Source organism: Ambystoma mexicanum, chromosome 12 (genome assembly GCF_040938575.1).
Source record: "Ambystoma mexicanum isolate Mex_15411 chromosome 12, UKY_AmexF1_1, whole genome shotgun sequence".
Classification (NCBI taxonomy): Eukaryota; Metazoa; Chordata; class Amphibia; order Caudata; family Ambystomatidae; genus Ambystoma; species Ambystoma mexicanum.
The window spans coordinates 931,938,229-931,952,863 of NC_090936.1; the positions used below are offsets into that span (position 1 = coordinate 931,938,229).

The 14,635-nt window shown below is 47.2% G+C and overlaps 1 protein-coding gene across 4 annotated transcripts in view; it reads left to right on the forward strand.

The window, feature by feature from the left end:
* The window catches only part of LOC138514122 (protein NEDD1-like), a 1,166,279-nt gene that overhangs the window by 60,545 nt on the left and 1,091,099 nt on the right, over positions 1-14,635 (forward strand). For all 4 annotated transcript variants that reach the window (XM_069629417.1, XM_069629420.1, XM_069629418.1 and 1 more), the window contains exon 2: positions 3,420-3,559. In XM_069629417.1, coding sequence (XP_069485518.1) covers positions 3,424-3,559 — 136 coding nt within the window. In that variant the 5' untranslated portion in view covers positions 3,420-3,423. The remainder of the gene's footprint in view (positions 1-3,419; positions 3,560-14,635) is intronic.

Consider the following 14,635-nt stretch of genomic DNA (forward strand, 5'->3'; position numbering starts at 1 on the left):
CATTGCTCCGTTTCTCTCTTTGGCCTTCCTGTTTCTCATTTCGGACCTTTTTGAGGTCTGTTTTCAATGCCCGTATTCGACTTCTCTATCTTCTTTCTCCTCGCGATTCTATCGCTTCCTCTCTTTCTGCTCTTGGTTGGCTCTCATTTCACTCTTGACTTAAATTCAATTTTCTCTGTATTGTCTTTAAATCTCTTTATGCCTTGCACCTGTATATCTCTCTTATCTTGTATCATTCTACACTCCCTCTAGTTATCTATGCTCCAAATCTTAGTTTCTTCTCTCGGTCATGTTTCCGCTCATTTACCTTGCTAGCTCCTTTGCACTTTCTATCCGTTTTACCTCTTCATATTCTTCATTTTGTGTTTCTTTGAAGACTTCCTTTCTCCAATCTGACGTACACCGCTGATTACTCTTATGCTGCTACTGGCATTTTTCATTTTATTGTACCGTGTTATGATTCTATGTTAAGCGCTTTGGCTTAAAGCGCTTTATAAATCCCAAATAAAGTATAAAATGCAAAAAGAAAAGTACAGCATTTTGATGGAACATTTAAAATACATGATGGCATTTTAATTTAGTGATTGCAATACCCAACGATACACAGATGTCCTGCAGATGTTTATAAATAATATAATGCGAAGTGCCACAGATGTATCAAAATGTCTCCTATGAATTTGACTGACGATAATGCGTTCATTGTGTGGCAAAACCTTTGCGCATCAACGTTTTATTAAAAACGGGTTATCACATGAGGATCTCCAAATAGAGGAGTGTCTTTACAAAGGGATATGAACAAACGCATACTATGAAGCAGTTTATAATAGATGAGACTAGTGTCAAGGAAGTGTGGCAAGCCAGAGCAAAGTCTCGGAACAAAGGACATGGCATTGACGGGTTTCATTTAACTTAACAAAGAAAAAAAACACCTCAGTATCCTATTGCTGTCATACGCCCCTTTTTTCTCAAACATTGGGACCGATTCAAACTTGGCCGCCATAGATTGTCCCACCACGTTGGGAACGTCTTTCAGGCTGCGGTCTAGTCTTTTTCAAGATGGCCGCTCCCAGCAATATTAGCGTTCAGTTGCAGCCGGCTCTCCGCGTTGTAACTGTTTGAATCGCTATCCTGCTGTTGTTGCGCTTCTCATAATTTCGCTTGGCTCTGCTGAGCCCATCCTTTCTCTTTGGACTCCATTCGCCCCCTTCTTTGTTCCTTCTTTTTCTCCCTTCTCCTGCTCGGGTCTCCGGACTCCGCTCGGTCGCCCTCCTGCTGCTGAGCCTTCTCTTATCTCTCCCTCCTCGCTCCTCTTTCCTTCCTGTTTGCCGTGTTCCCTCGGCTCCCCTGCTTTGCTGGCTTCTCCCTCCCACGACGCTTACTTCGCGTCCCACTCGAGAATCTCTGAGTTTGCTCCGAAGCATTACCCTTCTGCACATTGGTTTCCTGGTACACCAACACTTACCTGTGATTGGAACTTCGTGTTTCTACCGATCTTACGAGACTTCCCGACAGAGGACCATTTTTATTTTAATTCTACTACTCTCAAACACATTTAATACAGGTAGGAAGGGAACTCGCCTTGGTTTGTGACAATTGCTAAAAGGCGAGTTCCCTTCTACCTGTAATAAAAGTGTTTCTGAATAGTAGAAATAAAAATAAAATGGTCTTCTGTCCAGCCCTATCATGGGTTTCTCCCCACTATGTTCATGTCTTGGTTGTCTGTGTTCCCCTTGAATTTGTTCTCCACCACTTGTCTTATTGGGCTCCTTTTAGCTCCCTTTTGGTTTCACTCTCCAAATGTCTTGCTTATATCCCAGGCGTATTGGTGACACCTCTTCACATTTGCCTCTCTTGGTTCTCGAGAGCTTCTGTGAGCTGTCTCCACCCATGTGATCCTCCGTCATATAGCTGCCCCCAGGGTCAGGATCAGCTAGCGGCTTCCGTCCCCTGGCCACATGGGAGGAGGTTACCACCAGGGATCTGTGATAAATTGGATTCACATCTCTCGCTCTTTCCAACAACCACTGCACTCTCACACATGGTACCACTCTGACTCACACACAATACCTCAAGTTCACTCTTCTCTTCAATCTCCAACAAGTCTTCAGCACCCCGCTGTTCTGGACGGTGACTGTAGCCCCACCATCTCGCTCTCCCTGCCTCTTAGGTAAGGCCAGGTTGGGGCGGGTCGTCCTTCCACGCCAGCCTTATCCGGGTCAAGCACCTGAGCCTGTCGCACCAGAGACATTGAAAAAAGCAGGGGTTTATCAAAGGTAAAAAATACCACTGGGCCACTCTAGTAGTCCCCCTCACCTGAATTCATCTGGGGATGCAGCAGATGTTTGTTCTTAATGTAGCTGCCTCATACGCCGGGGACAAGTGGGAGCTCTGTAAATGGTCATAAGGGTGAGGCGGGAAGCTGTGAGGGGAAGATGTCTTCAAGAGTGGTTAAAGCGGCGTTCTGACTGTGTGGGACTTAAGGGGTTCCGACATGGACAGGCAGGAAAGGTCCTGCTTGGTGGATTAGGTTCAGAGTCTGCTTGAGGTTAAGGTGAGTACATCTGCTAGATGTAAGGAAGACTTTCCGTTTTTTATTTTTTTAACAGAAGTTTGAAGGCCTATTGTGCACCGAATCTGAATGCTTTAATCCTCGCTTCACGTTTCGATAATGTAAGAATCATGCCCCGACAGGCATAGTGAGAACAGCACTAACAGTTGGCTGTGAGGGAAGTTCATACCAGTGAATGAGATTACCAACTGACGCTCTGAAATTTAAGAGAAAAGCTTGATTCTTGAGGCCTTGTTTTATCCAGGAGAGAACTGCACTAAAAACCATACCACTGCAAAACTGGTACATTGAATTGTGGCATCAAAAACTAGAGCGGTCGTTGAAGCACCAGAGAGGTCATTGAAACACCTTTAAGACCAGTGTGATCAATCCATAACCCATGTTTGTTCATTGCACACTCCATTTAAACTAAGCTCACCCCCATCCTCCACCTTGTAAATCCAAATAATTGTTTGCTGATGTAATAAGAATTCATGTTTTTAATGATTTTATTATTGTAAGGAATTATGTTGACTGGATGTTCTCTGGCGTTGTTTATACGAGTTACTGCTGAGCGAAAAAAGAATGTTAGAAAAATGATTTTGTCCAGAGCATGTAAGCACTTGATAAACCTGCATACGCCCCATTTTAATTTTTTAAATAGGCCGGTTTAGGGAGCTGCAGAAAAATGTGTCACCGAATATAGGCAAATAATCTGAGCAGTCACAAAAGCTCAAGTGTACTGTACAGGTTTGATATGGTTGCTTGGAATTTCTGGTCAGTATGCAAATGTTCCATCTAACCCTTAAAATATGTGCCATCATTAATCATATTTAGCCTATTAACTATGCTACGTTTCTTTTTTGTGAAGAGTCATGCAGGAAAGCACCAGATTTGCCTCTGCTGGCGAGGATATTAAAATATGGGACTATTCTTCTATGAGCTTGTTAGATCAGTTCAATCCACACAAATCGCTCAATGGAATCTCTTCTCTGTGCTGGAGTGCCAAGAGTATCCTTTATTGAGAAAGTTTAACAGTACAGAGTATTTGAACTTTGCAGTAATGGCTTTAATACACATTGGGCATTTTTCTCTATCAAAGTATTCAAATTTCTATGCCACTTTTTTTCTTAGTTTGAACATGTTTTTAATAATCCTATATGTATTCTGTTTGAATAGTAATGTCATGGCCTAATTTAACACAGCCAGTAGCTTGCAGGCATAGTTTTATTTAGTCAACTCAGCTGCGTTTGATGGTTTACACACAACAGGATGTCTTTCTTCTCTTTCCCAATAACACCATGCATGGGACTTATTATGGGATGGTATGGTGCATAGCTGGCCATTCTGTCAGTAAAGCCTTCATCTTTTCAATTGGATGATCACTTCTTTTCGCAGCCCTGTTTGAATGATTGCCAGTACCAAACACCTCTAAAATCAACAGATCTGGTACTACGGTTGGTCTTCTGGTTGACAATAAAGGATGTGTTCTCTTTCAACTAATCATTGTTCCCTGGTTTCTTGTTGCATGCCAGGTCTGCTATAGTTTTCTCCCAACATTGTTAGAAGGTTGCTGAGCAGTACACATAGCGGGGCTAACCCCTACTATGGCCCCCCTACATAGTAACAGTAATGCATTATATCTCATACTTTGTTCACACCCAATGAGATGAGACGGAGACCTTCTGAAAGTTGGAAACATATTATTGGAAACATATGGTTGCTTTATTAGAGTCATCCTATCGAGCGTCCCCAGCCCTGCTCAGGTCTTGCAACTGCCTGGCCCAAAAACATCGTCCTTTCCCGGGTGGCTCTGCCAATCCTGTTTTAAAAGTCCAATGTCCAAAACCTGTGAGCCTTCTCGCAACCATTTCTGCTCTTGCAAGAACGGCCCGCCCTGGTATCCGGCTGCCAGTTCAGTCGCTCCCATTTAGACAAAGGAGCGATCAAGGACACTGCATCAGTTATTGAGGAGTCCTAACGGTCCCTACTGGTATCAGTGACCGCGTCACCCCATCCTGGCTGATGCAGCTAGTGGTTCTAGCTCGAGGAATAGACTGCAGCGTGCCTCCTTCTCTGGAACCGCCCTTGTAACTCAGCCACGCTTTGGGGGTGGCCCCCCTGCTAACCCCACTGCCCCCACTAAGTAGCAATCATCCTACTCCCTTAGGCATAATGAGCCTTCCTGCCTTTTCAGTGCTCTGAACCTACCCCTCAGAAACCCCTAGTTGTCTTCGTCATACTGGTGAAACACCCACCTTAGTGAGATCTAAGGGATCTTCATTGCCCAATCTCCTATTCCTGAAGCAAACCAATGCTCCAAGCGCATCACCCTCTCCATCCCACCGCCAGGGAACCACTGAGTGGCTCATTGATATTTCTGGGAAGTAACTCTCAAACCCTTCGTTGAGCCTAGCTCCAGACTTTTTGCCCTTTGAGTGGTCTGCCAGTACTTAAATATTCTCCCGTACTTACTTCCGGGTGACCCACAACCTTCCTTAACCGCTCATACACACAAGCAGCCCATTGCTGGTCGCTACCGGCCATTTGCCTTTAGGCACCTCTTCACAGAACATCCTGTATCTCCAGCTGCCACGTGGACCTGCTCCTGGCCCACATGTCTGCTTGCCGTAGACCCAGAGCGTTGGGTCCAGGCACCACAACTGCTTCCCTGTGCCTGACACTACGGACACCCTTTCCGGGAGGTTCCCTCAGTGTGTCTTGCCTCACATGTGCGAGCCCATCAGACCAGTGCGGTACTCGCCAACCACTCTGAGCTGTTGCCACACTGAATCACTTTCCCCGCTACCTTCTGCCACGTCCTTTGATCCTGTGACACACCTCAAAATTAGTAGTTTAGACAAAGGTGCCCCCACAAAATCTCTGGCCGCCTGGCGCCCGGGAGCAGTAAAGCGTCGGTAAATGCCGCTCCCTTGTCACTTAGTTCTTCTATAGAACCCTCCCATTGTACTAGTCCATGTTCACATATAATTATGCAAATCCAACCTCCACATGACGCCAACACCCCACTTTGTCCACCATTTATAACCTCTTGCCCTTTATAATAGTGTAGATCTATGCATATTGGAAACTTTAATGACCTCTTTCTGCACCCTTTACAACCGTGCTGACGTCCCTTGTGCCCCCCACTTAAAATGTGCACCAATGTCAGTGTGTTATTCATCAAAGCTAGTCTGGTTTCACGTATCAGTCCTCCAGTGACAGGGTAGACTACTGGGGAACTTGGCGCTTGTACATAGCATTCCGTACCTCCAACTTTCCCATAGGGCGCAAACCTATGAACGTGTCCACCATTTCTTTTCCCCATTTAAATATTATATAACTGTCCTAACGTTCTGTTTGACCCCCATTGGTGTAGGGAGACCAAAGCGGCTCAAGGTCGCTATTGTCATGAAGTAAACCAGGCTCATCTAGTCTTCCAGCAAGAGCTAACTGCTCCCGTCTACCTATAATTCCGCAACCCGCCCACTCATGTCTGCAGTTACTTTTAGGGTGAATCCTCATTTTATGGTCCAACCCGGGCAACAGTGAGCCGGTAGCTTTAGACAGACGTGCAGTGTATAAACCCTTGCACCCTCTTTCCATGCATTCCTGTAAACTATCCCTTCTCCCTTTCAAGGCCAGTTCCTATTCCTGCAAAGTTGCATTGCACACCCATTTCGCCTCAGCGTGCGAGCCCATAAGTCCTTATGCTATGCCAAAGAACATCCATGTATGTTAGTTGTAAACCACCTGAGGGAACACCGCACTCCAACTGGAAGGCGTAATAAAGCAATGCCATGATTAATAAATTAGTACCATTAAACTCAGTAGTGTAATACTGCCAATAAATTCCTGTTAAGTCTTTCTTCCACACATACTGGGACACACCCTCCTAGCTCCTGGAAGCAGGTTGGGCCAGCCCATTCGGGCACCTGGCTGTCGCATACAAGCAACAGTGCGGCAATAGGCAAACACCAACATCCGTGCAATGTAGCCTACTACCCTGCCGTCAACGTACGATAAGAACTGCTATGATGGAAGCTGACTTTCCCTTCGACCTGCCCCACAACACCTGAGCGAGTTGCCACACACCCTTTAGCAAATCAAAGTTATCACTGTATCCTTTAGTTCTAGCCTTCAAGTGTTGAAAGTACCTATTCAAAATACAACGGCACTGCATCGGGCTTGCATAATTATCTAGATTTCTTTACTTTTTCACCCTTCTCTCCGCAAATGTATGTTGCTGTTTAGTTGCACGGAAAGGTTAGCTACACCACGTTACTTTTTGTAGGGCCCATTAGTAATACTGTACTCCTAATTACTAAACATAAATACGAGCATCTCCCCGTACCCCTCAAAGGAAATGCAGTTAAATGCCCAAGTTGCACAATGGTCCCCAATCTCCTGTACATTAATACCATAACGGTAGCTGTTTTAACCCTGTGAAAAGGACTGCTGTTAGCCTGACTTCCATATTCTTATCCCCAGAACCGTGTTTTATTTCATAAACCTGCCACGTTTCGACTGCTGTTAAATTATCTGCCAACTGGAGTTACAGCTCATCTATCGCCTCAGAAGAAGTGTAGGCTGAGCCGGCCTTCCCGACTGCCGATCACTTTAAGTCAGCCACTGCCAGCGGTCAACCTGCTGGACACGTACGTCCACATTTCTATCGTGAATGCTTGTGGTTCCACGTGCACCACGCTAATCACCTTAAACGCAACTGTATCTCATGTGGCACGCCTATGGCAGCTATAAAAACTAAATATAGACGTCTTTTTGCAGCCAGCACGGCTTTGCCCAGCCCTTTCCTTGAAAACTTGCAACGCGAAAAGCAGGGTCAGTTATCCCCATTTAACCAGCTTTGCCAGCACTTTGTCAAAAGGATCTTCCTAGCCCACCAATATCAACAAAATTGTGGACTGCGACCGCCAGCGCTCAACCCACTGAACTGACAAGCGAGCAAAATGCCTTCTGAATACCCAATAAAAAACAACATCCAGTGAACAGGGTGTCCTCCACCCTGTGTATTGCACATTATACATCTCTATGAACTTATTATTCAGTCCGGTACCCGACGTGAAAGGGCTGCATAATATAATTGCCAGCCAGTCTATCACCATAGTAAATTGAAATGCTCACAGGTTAAAGCTTCCAAGCCTCCCTGTCCCCTTTGCCAACTCTGCAATTAACCTTTGCTGACCACCTAACGAAACTCACTTTGACATAGTGTTTGTCCGGCTGCGCCATTTCCGTTTTATATTGCCCACAACCGACACACGTGTGTGCTTCCCAACATTACTTGCTTCTCTAAATGCCGAGACTGGGCAAAACATTCCCACAATATAAAAAAGGAAATGCTACATCTTCAAAGGTGCACCTGGCGGCAGAAACGCTGTAAACTGTTTGTGTCCACACCTCGGACACCATCTCATTCAATCCTTTGCGCACCCATTGGAAACCTACTCCCCCCCCCCCACCTAACAACTCATGACATAAGGCCCTTTATTCCTCCCATTCCCTTTCTGAATTGCACACAAAGCGATGGTATCGATTACAATGTGCAGTAAATTGTGCTCCCTAACATAGTGCGTCTCATTTGGGGTCTGTTTCGCCATAGAAATGACAACTTGTTCACCGAGCTTCTTCGTTCAGGTGAAATGTACTGCTACCTGTCCACTGTTAGCTGACCCACGGTACTCTGTCGTTCCCAACACCTATTATCTAATGTGGGCACCAAACTGCACTTGGAGCTTGCCACTGTTAATTTCTTAACCTTCCCCGATAACCTTGCAGCTCATACAACCTTTGTCTAATTTCCATTTGCACATCTGTAAAAATAAAGTGCCCCCATTGGCGGGGGTATGTTTCTTGCTAACGTGCGGTCCTGAAATGAAATTAATGTAAAATAGCAACACTTTCTTTACATGTGCAGTGTTTGGGCGTTACCTTTTCTCCACTAAAACATGCGCATTTGCCGAAAAAGAAATTCCGAATGGTTCCTTCCGCTGTAAATAACAATTTCCCGGATGCATGTGCTCCTTACAAATGCCCACTAACTCAAAATTCTATGTCAAGACGGAGGCGAGCATTAAGCTTTCTCTTCTCTTTAATTTACTCTCCAGCAGTTTCAACAAATAGATCATATTTCGTGAAAACATTTTTTTTTTCAAAAAACTTAAAGTCCCATCATTCCCTGTAGTCTCAGTCTCTAGTCTCTATGCTTGGTCCTTCCTGTTCCTTTACTCCTCCTCCTCTTTTCCTGCTCGCCAGATAAGTACACGTTATTACCAGAGCTCCGTGAATTGTATACTTATAGAAGTAGGATTGCATAGAGTTTAATGTTTATGACGAGATCTAAAGTTATGGGGTTCATTGGGGGACCCAGTGAGAGCGCAGCGCAGCGTGCAGAGTAAAAGTAATTTGTATTCACTGAGGAGAATCTGAGGCCCCGTGCCGCACTACCCGGCACATCAGGGGCCTGCCGATCCCCTCATTTAAGTCCACAGCGCGTCTCAGCGCGAGCAGCCCCCACCCTTGGGGGGGGGGTGAAGCAAACGGCGCGAGCGAGAAACTTTTTCCTTTCCCGCTCGCGCTAGGCATAGAATAGCCCCCACCCTTGTGGAGGTGGAGCGGAGCGCAAGCATGCACGGAAGCTCGCGCTCCCAATGGGAGAGGGCCCCCTCCTTTGCGAGGGAGGGCCACTGCTCCCAAGCGATTAAGCCAGTAAGAGCGCGAGCGCTCGGCTTGAGAAGCCCCCCCACCCTTGGGGGGGGCGGAGCCAATTCACACGGCACGAGAAATCTTCAATTTGAAGGGATTTCGCCACGCGGTGTGTTACGGAGCGTTAATAAGCTCAGTGGATTAACGTTACGTGGCTGACACGAATATTGTCTCATAAAGCATATAGCTTAACACACAGGGCAGAGAGCCTAGCCCTAAAGAACCCTGCACAGCAAGAAATAGTGCAGGCAGGTGCAGCCTCATAGAGTGGAGCAGTGGACGTGCCCCTACACCTGGAAAGGTATTTGAAAGGCACCTATACAGCACAACTATGTCTAACTTTGAGTGGAGTGATGAGGAGCAAGAGGCGATCTATCCAGAGGATTTAGCCTACAGCTTTAAGGACGTGCTGGGAGACTCGCTCACAGAGGCAGTAGCGCAGGGTGTGAGACCCCTGCAAGACAGGCTACACACCATAGAATTATACCCGAGCACAAATGGTAAATGCACCGAAGATGGCACGTCCACCAGGGTCGCAGCAAAGGACCCCAAGGGGTGTACCAAGGCCCGGAAGAGCAAGGACTCTTCTGACCCCCCGGGCCAAACTGAGGGGGCAAGTACTGAGGCCCCGGAGGCTTTAGACGCTTTTAGTAAAGTAAGAGAAGCGTTCATAAAAAAAATCGCAGGTGCCGAGCCTCGAGACCCCCTACCCAGAGGAGGATAATATGGGCAACATAGAAGGAGGTTTCCCCGAAGAGGAAATTCCAGAATCCCCTACCTCCTCACAAGAAGAGGCAGACAACGAAGGGGACGAGAGCAGCCAACCTCCGCCGAGGAAGAGGCTCAGAAAGCTCAACAATTTAGAGCAGGAAGAGACCTCCGATATGTTTAATCCGGAAGATATCAGGAACCCAAGATCATCAGAATGGGTACCATCGCCAAGAGTGCGAAATACATGACGCAGAGATTGCGAAAAGCGTTAGAGAAAGAGGTCAGGCAGAGTTACCAGGCAAGGTAGCAAAGGCTCCGGAGCTTGACCCGAAAATGTTATCATTTGTCTCAAAATCGAACAAGGATCCAAGAAGAGGCATTGATCGCTCTAGGAAAAGCTGTCGGGAGAAACTTCTTGACATTGCGGGACCATTAGCGAAGATCATGGATCTGGCCAAACGTGCGAAGGACACGGGGGAAGAAGTGGACCCGGGAGTCCTAGCAAACTGGGCCCAGAGGGCAGAGTGCCTTTTAGGCAATGCGAACTGCGCAATTTCTTCTGAGCGCAGGAAAGGACTTCTACTTAAGATTGATCAGAAGTTAGGAGACACATCATCCTATGAAGCGGGCAAAGCCGCTCATGGTCTTCTATTTGGAGAAACCTTCGGCAAAGAAATGGGGAGGTTTGTAGGAACATACACCTCCCTGGAAAAGGCCCAAGCATCCATGAAAAAGATTTTTCCGGGACAAATTTTTGGAGGGAACGGTCGGTCTAGAGGCCGAGCGGCCGGTCGATACCAGGCATTCAGGAGGCCTCAAGGAAACAGAAGTAATTACTGGGAAAACAGACAGCCAGACGCATTCTTCCCACCCAGAGGTCGCTTCCCGAGAGGAAGACGTGGCAGAGGACAAGGGAGAGGACACAACTTCCCAACAGGTGAGAGTCCAAAATTATCCACCAGTTGGGGGGAGAACAGCAATATTCTGGGAGAACTGGCATGCGCTTTCCAGCGATGCCTGTGTTTTACAGACAGCAAAAGGCATGTACATAGATTTTATAGAGACTCCTACTCAAAGTCAGGGACCACGTCCTCTAACAAAAACACGAATAGAGATAGATCTTTTACACGCAGAGCTACAGAAGTTAATGGAGAAGCAGGCGATGGAGCCTTGTGAGACCTCTCCCAAATTTGTGAGCAACATGTTCTTAGTCCATCGAAAGGACAAAGTGAGACCCGTAATAAACCTGAAAGACATGAATAGATGGGTAACGTACAACCATTTCAAAATGGAAGGAACTCATCATCTCAGAGACACACTCAGACAAGACGATTGGTTAGTGAGGATAGACCTCAAAGATGCTTATTTGACAATACCAGTTCAAAAAGATTTTCGTCCATTCCTAGCATTTTACTGGGGCGAGCAGTTATGGCAGTTTGCTACCATGTCGTTTGGCCTGGCGTCAGCGCCGTGGGCTTTCACGAAGATTATGAAACCAGTAGCAGCAGCGATCAGGGAGTAGGGGATCCGTATGATTATATACCTAGATGATATCCTTCTGATGGCCGGCTGCAGGGAGACTCTCCGCTACCAGTCCAGCTGGGTAGTGAATCTCCTGACGTCACTGGGATTCCTAGTGAACCGAGAAAAATCGGAAATGAAACCAGCCAAGAAAATAGAATTTCTAGGTTTCATTATAGACACCAGGTCAGCGACTCTAGAACTTCCAAACAGGAAAATAAGAGACATAAAAAGGGAGATAAGAGCATGTCTCAGCAAAGCAGTCATATCGCTACGCACAATAGCACGAGTGGTGGGCCTCCTGGCAGCCTCCATACAAGCAATATTCCCAGGGCTGCTACACTATCGAGCCCTACAAAGGCTAAAGATAAGACACCTGCAGCAGGGTCTGCAATATCAGCAGCTAGTCAACATCAACCAGGAAGCCAGAACAGAACTGGAGTGGCGGCTAGCAAACATGGAAGCATGGAACGGGGGAGCCATTTTCGGCGATCGTCCAGACCTGGTTATAGAGTCTGACGCCAGCAGAGCAGGCTGGGGAGCCCGTTGCGGAGACCTTCAGACAGGAGGGAAGTGGAGTTCGGAAGAACTTAAACTTCACATCAACTGTCTAGAATTACTAGCCGGATCATTTGAGATCAAGGCATTTACGAAAGGGAAAGTGAACTCCTGTATTCTGTTTGTTAGGGAGAATTCTCTGTTTAGGCTGAATTTCCTAACCTAGTGAGTCCCCCAGCAGCTTTGCTGGATTTTTGGGGTTTATTTTTTTTCCCCTGCCAAGAGTGAGACTCTTTTACCCTCACTCTTGGACGGACATGATTTGAGTGTGTTTCTTTGAATCTAGATGTGTTTAATGGGCTATGGGGTCTTTTACTCCATAGGGTTTCATGTGTTTTTGTGATGTGTGTTACACAGCACCCTCCGTGCAGTAACACAGGGGTGTCATAGGGACCCCCCCCCCCCCAGTATAGACTCCATACCCTGGGACTGACTACTGTCTCCCAGGGCATGTAAAGTCACCATTGACTTTACTAGTCTTAAATTCTGAACAGAACCAGTACAAACCATCATATTGTGGGCGTACTGGCTGGGGCAATTCGATTGCCCCAGGGTCTGTTAGTCAAGGGGGCCACAGAAGCCCTCCAAACTGGTGCCACTATGTCTGGGGTACTTAGGAGGGGTGGAGGGGAATTTAGGCACCCTGGACTGAGTTGTCTAGGCAACTCAAGTCGCACTCCGTCCTGATTGGCCGTCGGCTCACCACTTAGCATGTTTGAGTGACAGCTAGGCTGAGTGAATGGGGGTTTGCTACATAAAAGCAGGGCTTTGGGGACTGGAACTTCAGAAGTCGCCACAGGACCAAAGAGTCCGACGAGGGAGAAGCTGAGCCGACCTGCCACGACACCACGACCGGTGGAGCCCTGCTGGACCGTCTCACCACTTTTCCCAACGACAGAGGAGATCTCCCGCCAGAGAGTCTTCTTCCTTTGACTGGTGGGGATAACCAGTTTCACCGTCTTTTCGCTTTCCCGACGTATCTCGTGGCCGCCTTGCCCGTGCTAAGCACCCCGGCAACTGGGATACCACGTTTTACCACGACCGCGAGATAAAGGTACCACCTTTTACCAGAAAACTCCGCGGCTGGTTTCTGCCCTGGTAGTGCAACGACCTGCATTTTTCCTCCACGTCGAGATCTTCTCTTCCCCTGGACGACGACGCAACTTGCAACCACTACCAAGAACAACTGCCACCGCTGGAGGATCCTTCCCACTTAAGGTACCGTGTCCCGCCTGGCTTCCCTTGCAACCGACTGTACGGGGTAGATTTAGCCCCCGGCTTTCGAACCTGGGTTAGCCTGGGACACCTTGGCTAAACTTTTCTAAGCCTCTCTAAACTCTTTTCTGAACCCTCTGCAAGACTTTCTAAGCCTAGTGTAACTGTGTGATCTTGGGCGCATTTGTGCTCTGCTCTCTCCAAGAGTAGGCCCAGCCTTTGGACTTTGGCTCACCAGTGACTTTTTGCTCTCTGCCTTGCTAATAGTGTTCCTGAATCGTAGAGTGGTGTAACCCTGCATATTCTGTCTTTTTCCCTCCCTTTTTCACAACCTTAGTAGAGTGCAATCTAGTTAAGCGCTCACCTCTGTATGAAAATAAGTGGTGTCTTACTGTGATTGTTTCAACTGTGTGTTTATAAATAAATAATTATATACTTTGAAACCAAAGCTCTGGTCAGTGTTTGCTTGTATTATTGTATCTGAGTGCCTATTGAGTATACTTTGCATACTGCCTAACTCTTCTTGAGGGAAGTCTGACTGCTCAGCCACAGCTACCAGGTAAATCTGGGTGGTACAGACTGCTACCAAGTGGGTTTACTGCTAACACCTGTAGTCTTAAATCTTTTGCAGTGGTCCCTAACGGAACTGCACAGGTTTCTGCCTAACACTGTTGAAAATGGACAACATTTCAGCAGTAAAATACATCAATCACCTAGGAGGGACGAGATCCAAACTCCTAGCGGAAATTGCCAAATATTTCTGGCACTCCTGCCTGGAATCAGGGATCTCGGTAGGAGCAGAATACCTGCCAGGATCACAGAACGTGATAGCAGACTGGAACTCCAGGTACCTTTCGGACTCCAGCGACTGGAAGCTGGACCGGCAGGTTTTCCGACAGCTGGAAGAACGTTGGGGTCCGGTCCATACAGATCTGTTTGCGTCCAGACTGAACGCACAGAAGGAGAGGTTCTTCAGCTGGAGGTTAGACCCAGCAGCTGCTGGAGTGGATGCTTTCCTGCAGGACTGGAGAGAAGAGATTCTGTACGCCTTCCCGCCCTTCCTAATGCCGAGCGGAGTCCTGGCGAAAGCTCGCAGAGAAGCAGCAAATCTGATATTAATAGTTCCAATATGGAAGTCACAAGTTTGGTTTCCAGCACTCATAGAAATGTTAGTAGACTATCCGAGAAGGTTACCCCAAGGAGTGAGCCTGCTCACAGACCCAGTTGGGGCCATTTCACCCTCTGAGAGTGAAGGGGGCGCTGCCATTGATGGCGTGCAGGATAGCAGGAGACCTCCCAGGCATTTCGGCGCAGGCTGCAAGTCTTATCGCCGAGTCATGGGCACCTTCAACCAGA